This window comes from Cryptotermes secundus, unplaced genomic scaffold, assembly GCF_002891405.2.
Source record: "Cryptotermes secundus unplaced genomic scaffold, Csec_1.0 scaffold1379, whole genome shotgun sequence".
Taxonomy (NCBI): Eukaryota; Metazoa; Arthropoda; class Insecta; order Blattodea; family Kalotermitidae; genus Cryptotermes; species Cryptotermes secundus.
This window is the reverse complement of record NW_019718634.1, coordinates 849731-872188: the sequence shown is the minus strand read 5'-3', so window position 1 is coordinate 872188 and position 22458 is coordinate 849731. Positions and strand designations below refer to the sequence as shown.

The window sequence follows — 22458 nt, the reverse complement described above, 5'->3', positions numbered from 1 at the left end:
GATTAGAACCACGGTAGAACTAGTCTTAAAAAAGAAAAAAAAAAAGTGGGGGGGGGGAAAAAAAAAAACCTCGACACCGTAAGGTACAAGAGGAACGGATTAAGTAGTTAAGTTTCGGTGTACGGGGTAATTTGTGCTTCCTGGTAAATAAAAGGATCAAACCAAGAAACACAGCGAGGCAGGGCGTATCGGAGACAAGCGCACTTAAGGGTTTGGTGGTAAAACCCAAAGGAAAGAGAAAACTAAGAAGACCTAGTCACAGAAGGGAGGGAGGTCATTAAATGGGATCCCAAGGAACTAGAATGGGGGATATTGGAGTCATCTCGTTCTGGGGTAGGGGCCAGTGGTAGGCTTTTGTGAACACGGCAATGAAACTTCGAGTTCCACAAAATTCTGCTAATTTGTTTAACAGCTGAGCAGTTATTAGCTCATCGACAAGAATAAATAGTACTCTGGGCTCACACTAAGCGAGCAAATCGCAATAGCTCAGTCAGCATAGTGACTAGACTACATACGAACAACCGAAGAATCGAGATTCGATTCCCGATAGTGTATATATATTTTTGGGCCATTCTGTATACTGAGCCGGTATAGCGACTGGCTACGGGCTCGACTACCGAGGGGTCGGAGTTCGAGTCTTGGTAGTTTGAAATTTTTTCCCTTCTCCACGTCGTCCAGACCGGCTCTGGGGTCCACTCGACCTCCTATCCAATGGGTACCGGGGGCTCTTTCCCCGGGAGTAAAGCGGCCGAGGCGTGAAGCTGACCACTCACCTACCGCTAGTGCCGAGGTCAAGAAAACGTGGGTCTATACATCCACTCTCCCATACACCTTCATGGCGTAGTGCTTAATTAGTTAAGCACAGGGAAAACTTTATCTATCACTCTGTATATTGCACACATGACGAAGCTAAAACATAAATTGACATTAAGAAGCGCGAAATTATTTCTTTAAATATTACTCTTTCCTGAACGCTGTAGAGCGATCGGTAAAAATAGTTAAATGGCTTGAACGTAAGTTAATAACAAATTTTTTGCTATCTCCAATATTCATTCATTCATCAGTAATCTGTCAGACGACAGGTCCACAGTCTCTTCCAAAACAGTTCCCCCACTTAATGCGATCTATAGCTTCCTCCTTCAAATAAAAATATCCACTTCTGTCCCCAAGGTCATCCAGCATCTTCTTACGTCTTTTTCCTCGTCTTCTGGTGGCATACATGGTATCTCTGTTTTTGGAAAGAGACTATCCAGGAAAAGTGATAATGTGGTAGTTTTTCCATTTGCTTTCCACATCGCAGTACAGCAGCCGTTCAAACAACCCTGGTCACGCCTGTTGCTATACGAACTTGAACCATCTTGAGCATCATTTGCTCTGTGCTTCAAGTCGCTGCTGATGACGCTGCTTCCGGCATCAGTTTTTGGTGTCTCTCTTCGTCTGATGCCTACCCTTTGACCTGTCCAGCAAGGGAGGCCCTGCCAGTAGCTACACCACCGCTGGTATAGCTCTCAGGGTCCTTGGCATACTCAAACACCCTCACCACTATACGGTGGAGACACCAACGAGGGGGCATCTCCAGTATCTTGGGGAAAAATCTTGCCGCCGACCATGGCTGCAGCTCAGTCCAGGAGTTTCAATATGAGCACGCCATTGATATCCGCTTGCACACGAAGGATCGCCGTGTCGACGTAACCAGAAAGCCCATCTGTTCTTGCACCTGAATAAACTGACATCGGCCTTGCACGTACGAATCCATAAAATAAACTGAAACATATCGTCTGATTGACGTCAGCAGCAACTAACACATCTGGCAACATCGGACAGAGCTAGATTTCTACTTCACACCTTTTATTAACCCTACAAGCGCCAAGTGCCGAAAATTTCGATGTTTACAAAAACTGCTTTGTCTGACAACACGTGACATCTGTTGGCATTTAATCTGAACTACGTAGTCAGTCTTTGGGGAGCATCTTCGACAGCCCACAATGCTGGGGGTTGAAAGCTAGCACCAGTAGTGTCAAATCCTCAACAAACACCCGGCGCTACGGGAAGGCTGTATTTTGAAAATGTGTCCGTGCCACAATATGTCGAGTTTTCTGCCGGGTCAGAGCTGAAGCCGCAGCTTAAAGCCTGAGGATGTGATATTGTGCTGCGTGATCAGGGCTATTGCACAGCTCAGAGGGTGGTGATAGATGGGAAAGGAGCAATGGTGGAACGATGATTAGCAAAAGAAAACCGAAGAAACTCGGTCTAGTGCCACTTCATCCACCACGGATGACACATGAAATCACCAGGGAATGACATTCAACAGAAAATCTCATTTTTTAACTAAGCTTCCGTACTCTTATCTCTTTTCTCCCGTATTCCTTTCCTTTCCTATTTATTATCGAATGATACGTCGAGGCCGGCGTTTAACGTCATCTCCTACCAATAGCACTCATAAGTAGTAACTCGTAAACCGTCTCCTTTATATACCATACTACAACAACATCAAAATATTATCAGTATTCACAGAATAGACACGATGTATTGAAATAAGAAATTGATCGCGAATTAATGACCTCCACATAACTTACGTTCATGTAACGTGTTACTATGGTAACATGAACTCCCGTAACTTCATGCCCTTTCGTCCAGTCCTGTCCTGTCCAGTCCTGCTGGTCCTCGCCAGCACAGTAGTTATCTGTTTTCTTCAGACTTTTATGTGTTTTGAAACGGGGCCTCCTCTTTGACTACAAGATGGGTCTGATTACTACTGGTCACTCCCCTCTACTCACTCACTCACCGATGATTCCCATCTCACCGTTACATTGCTTTACGTACAGTGATACAGTGTCCGCATTCCCTTCGTCATAACACTGTGATCACGTGACACCTGTGTGCAATCGTAAGTGTAATTTTACATCCCCAGCCTGGATATTTCACGGTCATATTCAGCGTGCGTATGTGGCTTCTCCGTTTTACATAATGCAAAGGTAATGTTACATTACAAAGCAAGGGAGCGTGAACACTATTTCCCGTTGGGAACCCGAGCTACCAGCCAAATTTGATAAAAAATCAAGCTTCAAGCGTACTTCCCCGTAACACTTGGAGGTTAACTCTTTTCAGTACAATGGTCACCATACGTACCACCGCTTTAACATTAGAATAAGTACACTCCGCCCACAGAATATATGTGTGTTCCGTATGGTTCTCACAACAAACAGCGGCTGTTTCCCTAAACAGCATTAACCGATTGGGCTTTGTAATGTGTTTCCTGTGAGGTACGGACTGAATTGCTATATATTCTGCCCACACAGTGTATGTATGTGTTCCGTATGGTTCTCACAGTAAACAGCGACTGTTTCCCTAAACATAATTAACCGGTTGGGCTCTGTGGTGGAGACGTAATGTGTTTCCCGTGAGGTACGAACCGAATTGCTATATATTCTACTCACACAGTGTATCTGTGTGTTCCGTATGGTTCTCACAATAAACAGAGACTGTTTCCCTAAACAGCATTAACCGGTTGGGCTTTGTAGCTGAGACGTAATGTGTTTCCTGTGAGGTACGAACTGACTCTTTAAATTATATTATTTATATGAAGGTAAAGCTTTACCTTCCCTAAAACTTACCTCTGCCACAAGGACAAGCGAGCACTACCTGGAAACCTTCAAAACCGGAAAAAAATTCTACCCCCCCCCTTAAATGTAGCGTCTCTCGGTATCCCCTCACACACATTTTCTCCTCTATAGCTCTTTTTTATTTAGTCACTAGAGTTGCCCCTATACTTAATTAATTAAGCACTACGCAATGAGGACATGGGGCGTGGAGGTATAACTCCACTGTTCTTCACTTTGGCACAAGATGAAGGTGAGTGCTTAGCTTCACTCCCTTGGAAACAGTCCCCGGTACCCACTGTATAGGAGGCTCGGTGGGCCCCAGAGCAGGTCTAGACGTTACGGTAATCGAATCCCGACTCCTCGGACGTGGAGCCCGTAGCCTGGCCGCTATGCCGACGGGGTCAGGGAAGGCGAGGCGGCGACAGGTGGCGACATGGCGGGCAACATTCGGAAGAGAGCAGAAGCAGCGCTGATAAGCGGGCAGCCCACCCGCTGTGTCGCCTCCGAGTGCGTTCTGTGCAGGCAGGCGCCCTGGGGCAGTTTGTTCAGTGTTGAGGGCGATGGAGCGTGTTGCTGAGGTGGTGCTGGTGACGCTCTGCGTGATGGGTGGTTCCGTGGCCGTCCTCAACGACAGACCCATCATAGGTGAGTTTCAGCTAACTTAGTGCTTCTTAGGAACCTATTGGTTCCTCTGCTGGTCAGTTTCCCCGCCAGCACGCCACTGGGCCCCGTCCTGAGCCAGATAAATCCAGTTCCCCGCCATCATTTCACAAAGACCCATTTTAATATATTATCTGTCTCCCTAGAGATCCATGCGTGCTACATACCATGCTCATCCACTTTTAACCACCATTTATAGCTTAATTTCCTCATTACAAAAATGAAAGGCTTACGAGATCACCTTGCTGTGTGTTCCCCAACATTTTTTTATTTTCCGTGCGGTCCGTGTTGTATCCAAGGTAGGCATTTAGTTATTCCTAAAAACTTGCTGTAATATAGTCCTCCAACATACGATTAGGTCTGGCAATTTCTGCCTTATGCTTGTTTAAATAGAATGAAGTACTGGCCGTGTTTCTATAGCTGGCCACTCTCAACAGAATCCCAGAGTCCACTGACTGACAGAGATGAGGTTGTAGGGAGTGCATGAGTAGAATAAGTGTTCAGTTGGTGCGTCACCCTTCCTCCCACAATGAAACTTGTCATCACTACTCGCTTCTTTCCATCACGTTCCACTGCTACATGACTTACCCATCTCATCCTTCTTGATTTGATCACCGTAATATTTCGCGTGAAGTACAAGTTATGAAGCTCCTCGTCATGTAGTTTTCTCCAGTCTCATATCACTTTATTCCTCTTAGGTCCAAATATTCCCCGCAAGTCCCTTTTATAAACGTAGGGGAATTCGGAACAGAATTCTGCTTCCACATCTCTGGGCGCCCCCCCCCCCTTCCGAGATTACCTCATGTCTTCGACGTAAACGTGGCATATAATTTCTCAACTGTCCCATACATGCTACATGGCCACCAATCTATGGGGGAGAGTCAGTAAATGGGTCACAAATTGATATAAAACGTGATATTCGAACGTGGGGAAAAAATATTTCTCGACATATTCTCCGCTAACACTGATACAATGTCCCATCCCTTTATCAGTGTGTCGAAACCCGCAGCATTCAAGTCGCTTGACTGTTGTCTCGGCCACTTCTGCACCTCCGTTTCAACTTCTTCATCAGCGAAACGTCTGCCACCCAGCTGTGAACCGCTTTACGTGACAAACACTTCCCACCGTAAACAGGAAACATTTCTTTATGAATAACTTTTGCATTGATCCCTTTTGCGAACAAAAACGCACAAGAGAACGTTGCTTTTCGGTAATCACCCCTCTAGCACGGTCGCCATGTTAACTACTGAAACCAGCTTCTAAACTTGGGAATGCGCTTGTGCTACCTAGACTGTCATGGCGCTGGACTATGCCGCTACCAAACCTATGACATCCATTGCAGCTGTTTTACTTACGTTTGTGACCTGTTTACTGGCTCATTCTCGTAACATTCCTTGATCTGTTCACCGTAACAATATTTATTGAAGTTCGATGATGATTATTATTGAAAGATACTGTCTTTTGCGACATGACACAGTATGGTCTGGTTTACTGGCTCATTCTCGTAACATTCCTTGATCTGTTCACCGTAACAATATTTATTGAAGTTACTGCCTTTTGCCACATGACACAGTATGGTCTGGTAAATCGTTCCCGACATTTCGGAGGAACGTAATGCTTCGGACACTATACGCTCGAGGAAGCAGCCTCATCCGAAACCACAAGATCCCATTGAAAGCTGTTACCGCCCAGAACACCTCAAAACTTACATTGTTATTTAATATAATTAGCAAGCATCAGATTACTACATAAAGTAGTAATACTTTATTCAGTAACCTGACAAGTTTCGCCCCTCAAAAAGTCATCATCAGGGGTCTTCTACTAATTATTATTCTAGTACAGTCATTCAAGGTTTCTAAATGACCGTCCATCCTAGATATTTATAAATGAACTATCCTGTGGGACACTGTGTGATTGTACTAAATTTACTGCTTAACAAAAAGGTAAAGCTATCCCTGTACCAGGCCGTGGAGACCCACAGGGTTGTGAAACGTGGAGGCTCCCACATTTTCTAGACAATCGGCTCACAGATGGCGTTGAGGTTGCCTGCCTTACGCGCCGGCCGTCCTTTACCTCCGGGAAGATTCTTGGTACTCATTTCTGTTAGAGGCTGAGTCAACCCCAGGGCCATAGTGCGGTTGGAAGGATTAGGTCAATTGAAAAAATCCAATTAGCTCATCGGGAATCGAACCCGCGACCTTCAGGCTTGTAGCATAGTGCTTCAACCAACTACGCTACCAGGTGTCCCCGCTTAACAGAACATCCTTCATGCATAATCCTATAAAATCGAAACGTACTGGGGTAATGAGTATTACGCTACAATTTGATGTTCACATTACAGGATGATGTACAGTNTCAACCAACTACGCTACCAGGTGTCCCCGCTTAACAGAACATCCTTTATGCATAATCCTATAAAATCGAAACGTACTGGGGTAATGAGTAAATAAATATACGCTATAATTACGCTACAATTTGATGTTCACATTACATGACGATGTTGTACAGCGGCAGACAAACTGATGTGCGGATATTTACATTGTTAGTCTACATTACATAAATGGCATCTAATCGGAGTCGAATTTGATACCGTCGGAATGCGCACGACAGGAACCCTCAGCTCGGTAGAGAATCGTACGTTAAGGACGCGAAGAAGGTCGAAGCAAATGTGAAAGTTATATACACTAAACGTTTTAGCACACTCAGAGGTGCACGCAGAATCTGCACACAGAGCCGTGAGTTTGCACAGTTAGCTTTCACCCGTGCAAGGTTGCCAGAGCAGGCGGCGCTGCGAGTATTACCCATTCAGAGCCCAGTGGTTACTATGCGTACCACTTGCTTTAGCATGCACCGTACGTTCCAGACTAGATGCATGAGTAGACCAGTCAGTTTTTTTTTTTTAATTTAAGGAGGGAACAGGGATGGAGGGGGGGGAATATGTGTGTATGTTTAATTACATCAGATTTTGTTGAACTTGTGAAATGCTTTTGTGTTAGGGATAATCATTTATTAAGAATTTCGTTTATTAATATTTTATATATTTCCTTCAATTTTAAATTTGGGGGTTTTAGCCCAATTTCCTTATTTTGGGGGAAAAAAAAGTAGGCTTATGGAATTTTGATAATGTCTGTTTATCCCATTTAATTTTTGAATACTTGACTCAATCTTCACGAAACCTGATACGTATATCGTGGCACCTGAGATCATAAATCCCTCCCAACAGTCTGTATCTCTATATGTGTATTCCACTATCGTTGCTACGCAACGGCTCGGTAAAAACGTCACCGCTGCAAAGAAATACACATAACAATAGAATTATTGAACGCGTTTTCTGTGCGGTCCGTGTTGTATCAAGGGAATATAGCCCATTATTTCTTCCCAGAACGTATTGTTTCCCCCAAAAATGCAGGGGAAGGGGGGGCTCGTGTCTGGCGTATACCCGTCGGCCCCCGCCATGGCAGCAACCCAGAAGCAATGTCGCTGTAATGCGAAATAAGAACGTGTTACGTAATGCCCCGTTTCTGTGATCTTGTTTATGGTGTTTTTTTTTTCCTTTCTAATCACGAAGGTCACGTGAGCTTGTTTGGTAGATGAGACTAAGCAGGCTCCACTTATTACAAACACCAGGCACGTTGAAGGTGCAGTTACAGTTGATACTGGATACCTAGGAGTAACACCGACGTTAGCAAATGTGGTGAACAGTCTCTTCCCTCCGCGCCACGCGATTGGTTGTGCCTAATGTTTCCGGAATAATATGAAAACGTGTTGTAACGTCGCTATGTTATATTTTCTTTTCTAGATTTTTCTCTCTCTCTCACGCTCTCTCTGTTATTAGCTATGGGCGGTTCATAACTGATCATTTTTCACTTTTATAAAAAGTAAGTATTACCATGAAGATGGAATCGATGTGTTCTTCCGAAACGTAGGTTGAATTAACCGGACAATAACGGCGTCATTCCAGAAGATGGGACTCCTCACGGCTGTGAGAGCCCCAAGTCCATCAGACCCTAGTGTAATCCACGCATTAAGGTTCGGCCACACAGAGCGCTACGCAATGTTCGCTACGTACGCTGTGTACACTCTGCGACGCAGCTAACATAGGGAACGTAGCGTACGGAAGTCTGTGTGGCCAGTCACATTGGCAATAAAGGGAGATATTTTTCTGTTCGTATAGCGAACATGGCGTATGTAGCGTGCGTCGCGTACGTAGTGCTCTGTGTGGTCGAACCTTTAGGATATAAGTAACACGAGGAAAGCGCATAAGAATCACGGAGCACTGGAATTGGATGGAATCCATCCCCTGTGCACTCTTAAGTTTAAATTTGAAGCTGTACCTTGTCTAATCAGTCGGTATAGCGACTGGGTATGGGCTGCACGGCCGAGGTATCGGAGTTCGAGTCCCGGTAGGGTCTTGAATTTTCTTCACGTCGTCAAGACAGGCCCTGGGGTCCACCTAACCTCCTATTCATTGGGTACCTCTTTTCCCTGGGGTAAAGCGGCCGGGGAGTGAAGCTGACCATTCCGGCTGGTGCCGAGGTCAAGAAAATGTGGATCTATACGTTCACTCCCCTTATACGCCTTCATGGCATAGTGCTTAATTAGTTAAGCACAGGATATCTTTACGTTGTCTATTGAGCTCCCACTCGCATAGTGGGAGCGAGTTCACTGGCATGAAACGAAACCGGTGTAACAAGCCGGGCGAGTAAGCTAGCCGAGTCACTCGCTAAGAAGCGAGCGAGTGAAGCATTTTTGAAGCTGTCTTGCTTCTCACCAGACAGTATACTATCCCTGCATAATAAATATCAAGTAGACTAAAATAGCTAAATACAATCCTCATATCAGGAACCGCAAATGTACAGCACTTGAGCAAACACTTCATTTCTCTCCAAACGTTAATATCTGTCATTTCCAGGCGTGCTTTCTCAAGAACTGGACAGTCACATACTGGAGCGTTACCCAGACAACTACACCAGCTACATTGCGGCCTCATATGTCAAGTTTTTGGAGAGCTCTGGGTCCAGGGTCGTCCCAATATGGCAAGTACAATAAGTCTAAAAATTAAGCGCCTGTTCTAAATGGACCATATGTACCGTATTTACGCATGCATAGGCCGCAGCACAATTTTCAGACAAATTATAGAAAAAATAATTTTCTTGGAATATTATTTCAGGAGTAGAACACCCTGTATTACTAATTATGAATATATTTTTTTAAATGAAGTGTGATTTCGAATATAAGCCGCACCCCAGTTTTCCTCTTGAATTTTTGGCAAAAAATGTGCGGCCTATACATGCGTAAATACGGTATATATTGACATAAGCCGCGTCTAAATACAATATAATGTAATTCGTTAAACATGATGGGAAAGCCTGAGTAAAACGACCCTGAATTATGTACAAACCTGCCTGCATTGAAAGCATCTGCAACCCTTATAGAGTGAAAACAAACGTAAAATTATGTGATGAATGGAAGCAGTTTCACGCGGGAACGTGATTAGAACACCCTGTACTCAAACATATATTGCTTTCTCTTGATATAATTTTATTCCTTCTATACTTATAATGTATATTGAAAGCTGAAGAACGTGATCTATACACCCACTCCCCCATACCCCTTCATGGCGTAGTGCTTAATTAGTTAAGCACAGGGACTTTACTTTTTTGCTATGAAAAGCTGATGATACGTACTTTTAGCCAGAAAGACTTGAAGGACAGAGACCATTTGGAAGACAAAGAAGTAGATGGGAGAGCAGTATTAAAATTCGTCCTAGACAACTCTTAGAAAGAAAGGGAAGTGGAGGGCTTATGTGAGTAAGATAATGAACGTTCGGGTTCCATAAGATAATGAGCATATATTGAGTACCTCAGCGACTATTAGATTCTAAGAAAGGCTGTTCCATGGAGTTGCGTAATTTATGACCTAAATAACAAGTCTTAACCTCATTTTACGTAACCATGTAAATACCTGTACTGGGTCTTGATGACAGATGTCGCGGCGTTGTTCAAGGCCACGAGCCATAGTTACGGACTCTGATACTAGATATCGCTACAAGCAATTAGTGTTATATTTCCAGGCACGTGTTATGGGCAGTACGCTCAAACTACTCGACGTTCAATGTTACGTTTATAACGACGCTCTTACTTGTTGGCCATAAAGGTAAAGCTATCCCTGTAACAGGTCATGGCGGTCCATAGGGTTGTGAGACGTCGAGGCTACCATATTTTCTAGATAATGCGCTCACAGATGGCGTTGAGGTCGGCCTTACACGCCGACCGCCCTTTACTCCCCCAGGAAGATTCCTGGTACTCATTTTTGTTAGAGGCTGAGCCGACCCCCAGGGGCCATGGTTAGGTTGGAAGGATTAGTTAAACTGAAAAAATACAATGAAATCGGGAATCGAACCCCCGACCGTGTGGCTTGTAGCATAGTGCGTCAACCAACTACGCTACCGCGTGCCCAGTGGTTGTCCATGTCGGCACGAATATTGCTAGAAATATGTGTCACGTTTATTGAAGTGCTGTTACACGTATATAAACGCGATAATTTAACGGTTCTTACAACTCACGTCTCCGACACTGCTCGTTAAAACAACTGAACATAGTTGCAAACTGCGTATAGGTGCTGCAGGAACCAAGTTCAGTACCAACAACGGAAAGTTATGCTTTTACAGATTTTGTTTCATTTTGTTAATAGCCTGAAGGTAGGAAGGAGTTCTCTCGGAATACTTACGAGTAAGACAGTATAATATTCAAATGGATCAGGATAAGGCTCGATAGCAGTTTAATCTTAACAATGTAATGAACGAAATGTGGCAATAGATCTATTCACCAATCCAAACCCCGTCTATAGGTACACATACCGAATAATTCAGGACATAACATAACGATGAACTCAGTTAATTTATTTAGGTAACGAGACATGCAGAGGACCGCTGTGGTCTGGCATGCAGCCACGGAGGGTAGACAATACCTGCAGAAATCCAGTGAGGGGGAACTGGAGAACCAACACTTGAAAGACCAAGAAGGAGATCACATGACATCAGTAAGAGAAACGTTAAGAAAAGAACTGGATGAAGATTACTTCTAATGCTTGGCTTTGGTACTAGAGATGCTGCAGCCATGGGCGCCGAAATGGGAGAGCCGGGGGAAAACCCGGTCATCTTCTGTCCGCACGGATTCTAAAGCAAAAGACATCGAACTGGAAAAAGACAGAAATACACGGTGTATCTTTGTACCAAAAACGATAAAATATTCCAAAAAGTATTGTATCTTGTACAGAGTAGGGCAGAGGTTTTCAGATTCTGTGATAACACAACCCCCTTGTCACGATAAAAAAATTTCGAATTTCCTCCACCCCACACCTATGCCGGTCAGCGGGGAGGTGCAGTTCTGTGCATTGTTGCAAGTACGGTGACAGCAGGAACCTAAATACCTTTACAGCCTGTGTACACCTGCAGTGAACTGTAAAATGTTCGCGAAATATTTTGTCACCCACAACTACGTTTTCAGAAAGAACTTAAGTTAAATTCTACTGACTTTCCTGACTTGACAAAACCATGCATGGACACAACTGTATTCGAAATATCCGAGAATTCGGCGAAGTCCTGCGAGGAGGTCACATCCCACAGTTTGGGAAATCATGCTCTAATGGGACCTGTAAAAATAATCCTACACGGCGTAAACGTAAGTTTGGAGGCAAATATTCACATGCTTTTTATAATATATATATTTCTTTCTTCCAGGATTAACCAGAGCGCTCAGTACTATGAGTATATAGTCAACTCAGTTAACGGGTAAGTTTTATGACATTTGTAGTTAGTTCATACAGTGAGTTCCTTTTCAAGAGGAAAATGTGTCGGAACAATCGCACGGTCCTCCCGCCAAGTTCTGTCGACTCAGCGTACGAGACACCTGAGCTGGAGTGTAGAGCGAACACCCTGTATACAGGGAACTGGAAGGTTTCATACACTCGTAACATATTTACCACTGGAAATGATTAACCCTAAGCATGGTGATAATGAGTTCTCTGCGTAAACTGCATTAGATGATTGCTAAGTGGTGGTTATTACCGCACTTTTTTTTCCCACGACGCCATTGTAGGAATTTTGAATAAGTCATTACTGGAGATATAAGCCAGCAGTTAAACGAATTTAAAATGCATATAGAAATTAGTCTGAAAGCCTGAATGAAAAAGGTCACCTGGAAGCATGAGCACAGGCACACCCTCGGGGTAAGAAACAAAAAAAAAACAAACAAAATTTAAGAAGACAGGATACCAAATATTAACAAAAAATTTAATACAGTATTGTGAGGCGATCATCAGAAACGGTTCAAACATTTTCCAATAAATTTTCTGTCCCCCCCCCCAAAAAAACAATTCTGAAGGTGACGGTTTGGGTCAGCGAAAAAAAAAAAAACGTTTCCTTCTTCGTGGCGACCCAGACTGTCGCGAGTGTACTCTTCAACGTCCGTGTTGAAACAGACTTATCGTGCACACCCTGTATATTTCAATGACTGAAACTGTTGATGCTTGTATGATTTCTATAGATTGCTGTTGCCGGGCGGAGCAGCTCGGTTCAACGTCACTGACGGATACGCCACTGCTGGATGGGAGCTATATAAACTAGCTAAATTAAAGAACGATGCTGGCGTTTATTTCCCAGTGTGGGGGACTTGCCTGGGGTTTGAACTCCTGGCTTTTCTCTCCGCAAACAACACCGAGACACGGAAAGTGTGCAGCGTTAAACGCATTGCACTGCCCCTTACAATGAAGCCAGGTAAACCCAATCGCATAGTTTCGAGTACATGACGTCCAACATGGCGACAAGCGTACCTGTTAGTCCTTTGAAGAATCATGCTAATATGTTTAACGGTGTAAATGTTTAATATTATTTAATTTGATGACCCTTTGTGGATTATATGTTAAGAGCAATAGATTTACAGTGTAATATGCAGTAAATCCTCGCTAATCCGGAGTAAATGTGTTTCGGGGAGGATCATCCGGATTAGTGAAGCAAAAGGTAGCCCCAAGAGACAAACAAAAAAAACCTTGGTAAAGTAAAAAAAAGTAAAGGTATCCCTGTAACAGGCCGTGGAGGCCCATAGGGTTGTGAGATGTTGAGGTTCCCACATTTTCTACACAATCGGCTTATAGATGGCGGCAAGATTGTCAGCCTTACGCGCCGGCCGCTCTATATCCCCAAGAATATTTCTGGTACTCATTTCTGTTAGAGGCTGAGTCGACCCCAGGGCCATAGTGCGGCTGGAAGGATTAGGACAACTGAAAAAATCCAATAACCTCATCGGGAATCGAACCCGCGACCTTCCGGCTTGTAACATAGTGCTTCAACCAACTACGCTACCGCGTACCCCACAGAAAAAACTTGGTACATAAAATAAAACAAACTCCATGGTCTTAATCAGCAAGCGAACTGTACTGCACTGCACTGCACTGCAGAGCCTTCATTTAAAAAACTATAAAAAGACAATACATTTATTCAGTGACAGAAAACTCAGAAGTTGTACTTCTTTCTGAACGTAACAATGTAAGTTTGAAGAAACTGATTGGCCTATTGTACCAGCCCCGAGTGATTATGATGATGGAGAATTTGGTGGAATGAAGATTGGCAGGGGAAACCGAAGTACTTGGAGAAAACCCGCCCCCACCGCCACTTTGTCCACCACAAATCCCACTTGATCAGATCCGGGATCGAACCCGGGCCGCCGCGATGGGAAGCCAGCGACTAAACGCTTGAGCTCTGGCGCGGCCTTTACCTTACCTTACTCAACTGTGAACAGCATTTTTCATATTTCTATCCGGATTAGCGAGGGTTCACTGTAATGAGAAATTGGGTCAGAGGTGCGCCTCCAGGAACATAGTCCCATGTCATGATGAGCTCGAATGTGCTTAACGACCCATTTTAAAGCATTAAGTCATGCGTTGGACCTCAGGTTTCACAGATAAGTGTCTAAACCTGATCCCTGATGAAGGAAAGTGTATCAGTGGTGTCAGGCGATCTGTTTGGGTGTTCTGTTGCAGGTTATCGCAGCAGTAGGCTCTACACATATGACCAAGATGGCGTCCTGGACATACTACAGGACGAAAGTGTATTGTACCATAACCACCACTGGTGCATCACTGAGCAGGTAACCAGAGTTTCCAGTCTTGACCCCACAGACACTCGAGATAGTACAGAAAGCTCGGGAGAATGACCATAATGCATTATTCCCTTCCTTCTTAACAAATTCAGAATAAAGAAGTGTGCCAAAGGACTTAAATTCACGTCCGTAACGTTAATTAAACGTGAATTAAGACCAACTTAACCAGAACTGATTTATCCTAGCATAAACTGAATTTAACCTGACTAATTTTGATCTAAGCTAACATGTAAAAGGAAACACATGCGCGTCCGTAACGCGGAGAAAGCTAAATGGAAATTATTACATTGCATGTTCAATGCATAATTTTTTTTCCCCTGTGGTTCTGTATGGGTGTGAAACTTGGTCTCCGACATTAAGGGTGGGACACAGACTCAGCCTGGTTCTCTTCTCTTCCCAGAGTTTGGCGGAATCAGATGCGGCAGATCAGTGGCACATTCTGTCGATCAACCAGTACAACGGTATCGAGTTCATATCTAGCTTCGAGCATAACAAGTATCCGTTTTATGGCGTCCAGTTCCATCCCGAGAAGAACGCCTTTGAGTGGAAGGTCCAGTCAATCCCGCACTCGGCAGAGAGCATTTTGGTTCAACAATTCTTCGGCAACTTCCTCGTCAATGAGGGTAAGATATCCGGCAAGCCTTCACGTGCAAACTCATACCTCGAGCAATGACTTCTCGAATTAATTTCCCATGAAATGAACGCACGTTAGACTTATGCTCCGAATTTTTTTATATCCTCGAATTTCGGGCCTCGGATAGCTCTTTCATAAGCCCAAGACCCCAAGGACCATTCTTCCAGCATCTCCCGTAATCAGATCTCGCCTGTCTGAACTCGACGAGACGCACTATATGTCGGGGTCTGTTAAAATGTTACTTTAACCCTTTAAAGATAGAGTTAGAGTTACTTTACGACTGGCGGTTTACCGCCAATCGGTTCGTCTTGGCGCCAAACTCCTTGAACCTCACAACCACAGATGTTTTTCTTTTTCTTTTTTTTTTTTTGCAACTGAACCCTTGCGGTCACAGCCCGTATGTAACAACCTCTCTGGCCAGAAGATGAGTTTCTCCCTTATGAATATACTTGACTTTTCGTCAAATATACGTATAGCAAATATCACGTGTTGTTGGGAATGCTTCCTTGTGCGCTATATACAAATCCTCTGTCAGTCCAGGCTTTGCAAAGCAGATCATGCCAACCTTACGTATCTTATGCTAGAAGAATTCGTCATGCTTGGGCTCCAGGAACATAACCCTGTAAGTACCATGTTGCAATGAACTGGGCCCCTTTTTTGAGAACACGTTAAGCCCTAAGTCAAAGGTACAACTGTATTTGGGTGTGTCAGCAGAAATATATACATTTTTAATTGAACAAAACGATGTTATCGGTGTGGATTTGAAGTCGTAGAGCGGTTAATATGAAGGTTACGGGTTTCTGGACTGTGAAGAACTGCAGATCCGAAAAAAAAAATCCGACGTTTCGAGGCACAGACTGCCTCCACCTTCAAAGCAGAGGAATCGCGTAGGAAATCCTGAGTGATAAGGGCTACACCAAGCCCATAGGGAGTTACACCCCACAAAACTGTAACCTTCAATGAAAAGCCGTCCTCTGTAACCAAACAAATGCCGGAACAGAAATGAATCCCCCGACAAAAAGGCCGAGGTCGTGATAATGTGCTGCGTGATTATGGTTGTCACAACGCAGTATAGTATACATTATTGTATAAGTGCAGATTCCCTTCAGGAGCTTCGCAAATTACATATCTACTTTAGGTAGTTTTAAGACGCTTGTTTCTATACGCAAAAGGTATTGCAGGAATTGTTGCGACAGACTTTATGCCCCAAATTCAATATTCTTGATAATTTTTGATAGATTTGATGCTCCACATACAATACTGTTGATAAACGCAACAATATTCCATTAACATTCAAAATATAACGTTCATTTTAATAATATACTCTCTTATTTCTTTCAGCTCGGAAGAACAACAACTCCTTCCCCAGTATCGAAGACGAGACAGCAGCCTTAATCTACAATTATCCCGTTACATACACGGGAGATACTCTTGCGTTTGAGCAGAGTTACTTCTTTACACCAGTGGTTGCGATAATTACCGCCACTGACACAACAACCACAACCACACCCACAGCTTCTACTACCACTATTGCAGCCACAACCGAAACCACAAACACAACCGAAAGCACAAACACAACTGCCGTTTCCACTGCCACCTCCGAGGCAGTTACTAAACCCAGTACTCCACCGCCAGCCGTCACGCATGCGCAATCAAAGGGCAAACACAGTGCCGCGCCTGCGGAGAACTGTGTTTCCTATGCCCTTCTATGTGTTACTGCGATTTTAACGTGGGAACTGGCACATTAGCGTGAACTGAATTACGTTTTAAGACGGCTTTTCGAGCCCGAGTTTCGCAAAACTTTTGAGTTTTTGGAGGGATTAATAGGAATCGGTCTTCAGCCAAATAAATTCGGAAACGGGATGTTACATGTGTAGAAAGTGTTCCAAAAAGACGAGACTGGGAGCGAGGGTCGTGTAAGTATGATGACGATTTATTAATTTGTACATCTCACTTCTGTCCATATTCCGAGACGTTATCAGAAACTGAAAAACTCTTCGCAAACACCCGAATTGGGAATCCAACTTACAGAGACTTTGTTTCAACTAACCAGAGAATTGTTTTCAGATTCCGAATTTTGGGAATGTCAGTGTACATAATATGGAAATTCAGCTGTCTAGTCCTGCTGGCAGGGTTTTCTTGACAGAATTTTGAGAACCCGCATTCTCAGCTGTTCAGCGTTACAGTCAGTCAGACAATGACAGCTGAAATCTTCCACTGTTCAGCCGTCCCAACATTGGAGTTGATGTAAAGTAGATACAAAACAAGGGAAACAGAAAATTCTCACTTGCACAACTTCTGTTCTATCTTCTGTGACGTGAGGCCGTGTAGTCTGGTAGAAAGCATTTCTTCTGCTTGAAGCGCAAGACACACATGCAAGCAGTTAAGTAGTGACAGCTTCCTTATACCACTCCGAAATGTCAATAAACTGACACCAGACTTCACAGCGTCACATCCCGGAATTGGGAACATCGTATTCAAGGGAACAGCGGCTAATTTCTCTGGCCTCCCTGATAGTGACGATTTTGTTCTGGGATTTCTGCTATCGATTCATTTTAGAGTGACGTTGTTTAGTACATGACGCAAGTTTCGAAGAACTGTGCGATATAATTCCTTGTAGTCCGTTCAAGGTCAACTGAAGTTTCGGATGAAAACACTGAAGATGAACCGCGATATTTTCGTTCGAAACGTCGATTGACTTTCAACTGACTACTTGGCGTTACCTCCCACAAGATACTGCTCTCCTTAACCACCGGCGTTAGAACCTCAAATCCTAAACGCTGACTGTAGTTCTATAATTCTATCTCTTGTCCTATTTCACATTTGTTCCACAATTGCAGTGTTGTTTAATGGGACACTTGTCTGCACCATTTTAGCGATATAAATATTTCCAATGTCATAGATTTACCGAGGTTCTTAAAACAGCTGACTGATAAAGAAATATTTTTTGTAATTTTGGAGCACAGTGTTGAAGACCACCCGAAGACCGATTTTACTAAAAATTTAACCTTGTGGCTGAAGGCTAAAGATTTGGGTGCTGTGACGGAAATGTCTGTTTTCGGTTGCTTACATCTGTATAAAAATTTCACCGCCTCAACCAGATCAGCAAACTTCGTACAATCTCCCGTCTTATCAATATCGGTTTTAATATTATCCGCCCACCCACGTCTTGGTGTTCCTAGTGGTTTATTGTGGCTTTCCCACCATAATTCTATATGCATTTTTGGGAAATTTATAAAATTTTAAAATTATTAAAAAAAAGTTGGAATTCAACGTAAGTCTAATCGAATTATCTGGTTGCCCTTTAACTGGAAACGAACCTGGTGACTGTCCTCGTGAAGCCGCCACATTACATTCGTCAAAGTAATATTGTGTCCATAGGCGAACAGGGAATAATTCCATAAAAGGCTAATATACGTTTATATAAATATATTATACATATGTAAATAATACATACATAGTTTTATACATATCTATACATGGTGCTCTCGAGCAAATTTTTGTAGATATCAGCAGAAGCGGCCGGGGAGAGAAGCTGACCACTCACCTCCATCAAATGCCGAGATGAAAAATGGTGGAGATTACCTCCACTCTCCCTATACGTCTTCATGGCGTGGTGCATGATCAAGAATAGGAACTACTTTACCTTCACCTTAAATGACAAGAAAGACTTAAGTTTCTGTTGCTGGACATGAGCAAACCATTGGAATACTACATTCATTCAGGGGATGCAAAATTTGGTGGGGGAGGGGGGAGCTTGAATGTTACTTCTGAAATTTTAGGAGTATTCACTCGGTTGATAGCGAAAGTTGAGGATCAGTCATTCATGATATTTTATCAAGTTTCTTTCCCATTTTATCCCAAGTTTAAAAGAAAAGTAATGTTTTATGTAACGTGTAAAAATATAGTACGCAATATATATAATTTTTTAGTACGCAGTATATATAATTTTTTAGTCTAATAAACTTTGTGATTAGAAAGTCGTGTTACACTTTTTTGATAGGCATGCGATTAGGCAGTCTTGTTATGTTCGAAGTTCCATGGCACATCCTAAACAAACAAGTACGGCATTTAGACTACTTGTAACAACATGATGCTAACAAAGAAGGGTGAGGCATTTTCATTCGCAAATGATACAACTGTAAACGATAAAAAGTTTTCGGTTTGTGTGACGCAACAGCACTTCACAATGTGCGGAATAGAAAGACTGCCATAAACTTAAGCCTTTATCATCTCCTGCCGTTGTTGCTTGAATCTAAAAATGTACTCCATACTGCCTAATTATATGATTTTATTTAATAGGGCAAATCTACGCCCATTAACGGAACCGTCTGTGGAGAAATGTTTAAAAAGTAACCGCGACAAAAACCAAATTCAGTGTCTTCACGCAACTGGGTGGGTTACCAAATGCAGGAAGATTAAGAACTACGTTTGTGGCAGAGGGTTACAGATGTTTTCTGTGCAAAGGTGGCAGCAGTGGATCTCTGTAGAATTGCGTAATAAGAACAAGATTAAGTATATTACAATTTCAGTACAGAATTTGTCTCTAATAACAGTTGGAATAATGTCAGTTATGCAGGGACACACGTCAAGAATCTCTTATTCAAACGTGGAAGTTTTATTAACAAAATAAATCATAACGCAATTCTGTCTCGCGATGTGGGCGCTTCATGTCCAGCCGCACATTGCTGTAACATTGTTTGAGGGATGGAAAACATTTTAAATACATTCAATGTTAACTGTAAGCAATGTAATTTGGTATTATAATAATGTGAAATAATCACTGTCACATATAAGTAGCCATTAAGATTGTATAATGGTTTCAAATACACTAACTTTTGACAAAAATTCAAAATTTCTGCTATTCATTAAAACTGTATTCGTATTAGATTGTGTGTCTTTACAGTATGACCAAAAGTACTTTCTGCAATATGGCGTCGTGTAATATAGTAGTAGACGGACGTTTCAAGAAAACAAGTTTTGGGCAATAACATTTCGCCAAAACATACCGGACTACAAAGGCTGATGCCAGAAAATAACCACCTTTCAGGTCTTTCCATTGCTCAATTTTTGTTTTTTTCTGTGATGTAGAAGCTGCACTTTCAAATGTACATTAATATGAGACCCGTTGAGAATTTAACAGGAACCCAATCATTCATCAAAGAAACTTCCGTATCTACCCTACCTTCTGCAGTATTCCTTTACAGCCTTTAACATTATCGAACGATACGTCGAGGCCGACGTTTAACGCCATCTCCTACGGACACACGCACAAATAGACAGCCGCAAACTGTCTCATTTTTACAGTATACTATAATTTACATATCAAAATTATAATAATATAAATTCTCACAGAATAGACACGATGCACAGGAACAAGACACTGCTCGCCCGTTATATATATTTATTTATTTATTTACTATCATGCAACGTGTCCACGCTCTACAGTTGGTTGTTGTGGTAACCCAAAATTTCGTAATGGTAAAGATAATCTTATGCTTAAATATGAATTGGACTAACGTCAGCTTGGGTCTGTTGTAGGCGGTAGACTCATCTGTTCATGCACATCCTTTCGCCTGGTTCTGACTCTGAATGGGCACAAACTCACGTTTGCAGGCCCGAGGCTCGCACCGGCGACCACGTGATTCCCTCGTCTTCTCTTGAATCAAGCAGATGCTTCAGTCAGGTCGTCTGCTTGCCATATGGTGACCACGTGCGGTAAGGAAGACGAAGTTGCAGTCTGTCGGACTTCTGTACTCTTAATTCCAAACTTACATATACAGAACGCTCATTGCCTCGTGCCACGGTCCACACTTTCGGAAGTAACATGTAAAGTGTCCCTGTGCCTAGTTAACCCTTTGAAGTCCAATTGTTACTATATGTACTACTTGCTTTAACATACACAAACTGCGTTCTGCCCACAGAGCGTATCTGTGTGTTCCGTACGGTTCTCACAGTAAACAGTGACTCACCCTAAACAGCATTAACCGGTTGGGCTTTGCTATGGAGACGGAGTGTTTCCTGTGAGGTACGAACTGGATTGCTATATATTGTGCCCACAGAGTGTATTTATGTGTTCCGTAGGGTTCTCACAATAAGCAGCGACTGTTTCCCTAAACGGCATTAACCGGTTGGGCTTTGTAGCGGCGACGTAATGTGTTTATTGTGAGGAAAGAACTGAATTTGTATATACGTAGTGCAATCCAAAAGTTACCGAAATATATTATTAAAAACTATTACGTCTTACGTGGATCTTGTTCTGCACCGTCGCCTTCAAAGTAGTCCCCTTGGGAGCGCATACACCGATCCCAGCGTTTCTGCCACTTTTCAGATGCATCCTGGAAGTCTTTCTTTGTTAGGGTGTTCAGTACCGTCTGCGTTTCCCCTTGAATTTCCCCATTTGTATCAAATCTTCGCCCCTTCAACTTGATTTTCATCTTGGGGAAGAGAAAGAAGTAGCATGGAGCTAAGTCTGGCGAGTACTGTGGGTGGGGAACAACTGCTGCCATCTTTTTTTTAGCCAAAAATTCCTGCACAGTGTAAGCCGTATGCGGTCGTGCGTGGTCATGGTGGAGTACCCAGCCGTTCGTGCGCCGCTTCTCTGTACGTTTTCTCCTCATGTCCCTCAAATGCCTTAGAACATCGCGATAGAACTCAATTTTGACTGTCTGACCAGGAGGGACGAACTCCTTATGAACAATCCCGTCAATATAAAGAAACAGATCAACATGGACTTAATGTTGCTCTTGACTTGTCGAGCTTTTTTTGGCCGAGGTGAAGAAGGGCTCTTCCATTGCGACGATTGCTGCTTGCTTTCAGGGTCGTAGCCACAAACTCAACTTTCGTTACCAGTGACAACCTTCGAAAGAAAGTTTGGATCCTCTTGAAGCTGTTGCTGAAGTTCTCTGCAGACTTCCAAGCAATGCTGCTTCTATTCACTTTGCAGCAGTCCTCCTCATGTTCAGTTCCTCTGACAAAATTCGTTGATATGTACCATAACTTAGTCGCAAGGTGTTACAGAGGTCTTGGATGGTCAGTCTACGATCTTGCAGAATCAGATCTCTAACTTTCGCGACATTTTCTGGTGTGGTGCCAGTTGACGGCGGTCCCGAACGTTCGTCATCATCAGTCGATGTTCGGCCATTTTTAAAACTCTTATACCAGTCGCACGTTTGTGTGTGACCTAAACTGTTGTCACCAAAAGCTTGCTTCAACATTTGAGCGGTTTTCCCAAGTTTAAAATACAACTTTATACAGGCACGCTGCTCTCTCAGGTCAGCCATCGCAAACCGCAACCTCACACAAACACAACAATGGAAATACGTTCAACAATAAACCGAACCACTCAACTCGACGCCGCTTTCCACACTGATTCAAGAAGGGTGTGTGGGGAGACACCTAGCGG

The 22458-nt window shown here is 43.2% G+C and overlaps 1 protein-coding gene across 1 annotated transcript; it reads left to right on the top strand.

The window, feature by feature from the left end:
* Positions 1-4067: 4067 nt before the first annotated feature.
* LOC111863412 (gamma-glutamyl hydrolase) lies at positions 4068-19908 on the top strand. Its single transcript, XM_023849721.2, has 7 exons — positions 4068-4247; positions 9175-9298; positions 12004-12054; positions 12809-13038; positions 14301-14407; positions 14820-15042; positions 16395-19908. The coding sequence occupies exons 1-7, from the start codon at positions 4163-4165 to the stop codon at positions 16799-16801; spliced, it is 1227 nt and encodes a 408-aa protein (XP_023705489.1). The 5' UTR covers positions 4068-4162; the 3' UTR covers positions 16802-19908.
* Positions 19909-22458: the final 2550 nt, after the last annotated feature.

What these genes read in the sequence shown, in the direction of transcription:
- LOC111863412 (XM_023849721.2), top strand. Translation starts at nt 4,163, where the DNA reads ATGGAGCGTGTTGCTGAGGTGGTGCTGGTGACGCTCTGCGTGATGGGT. An exon ending in TCCAGGGTCGTCCCAATATG is followed by an intron (nt 9,299 to 12,003) that starts GCAAGTACAATA and finishes TCTTTCTTCCAG; the next exon opens with GATTAACCAGAGCGCTCAGT. An exon ending in GCCCCTTACAATGAAGCCAG is followed by an intron (nt 13,039 to 14,300) that starts GTAAACCCAATC and finishes GTTCTGTTGCAG; the next exon opens with GTTATCGCAGCAGTAGGCTC.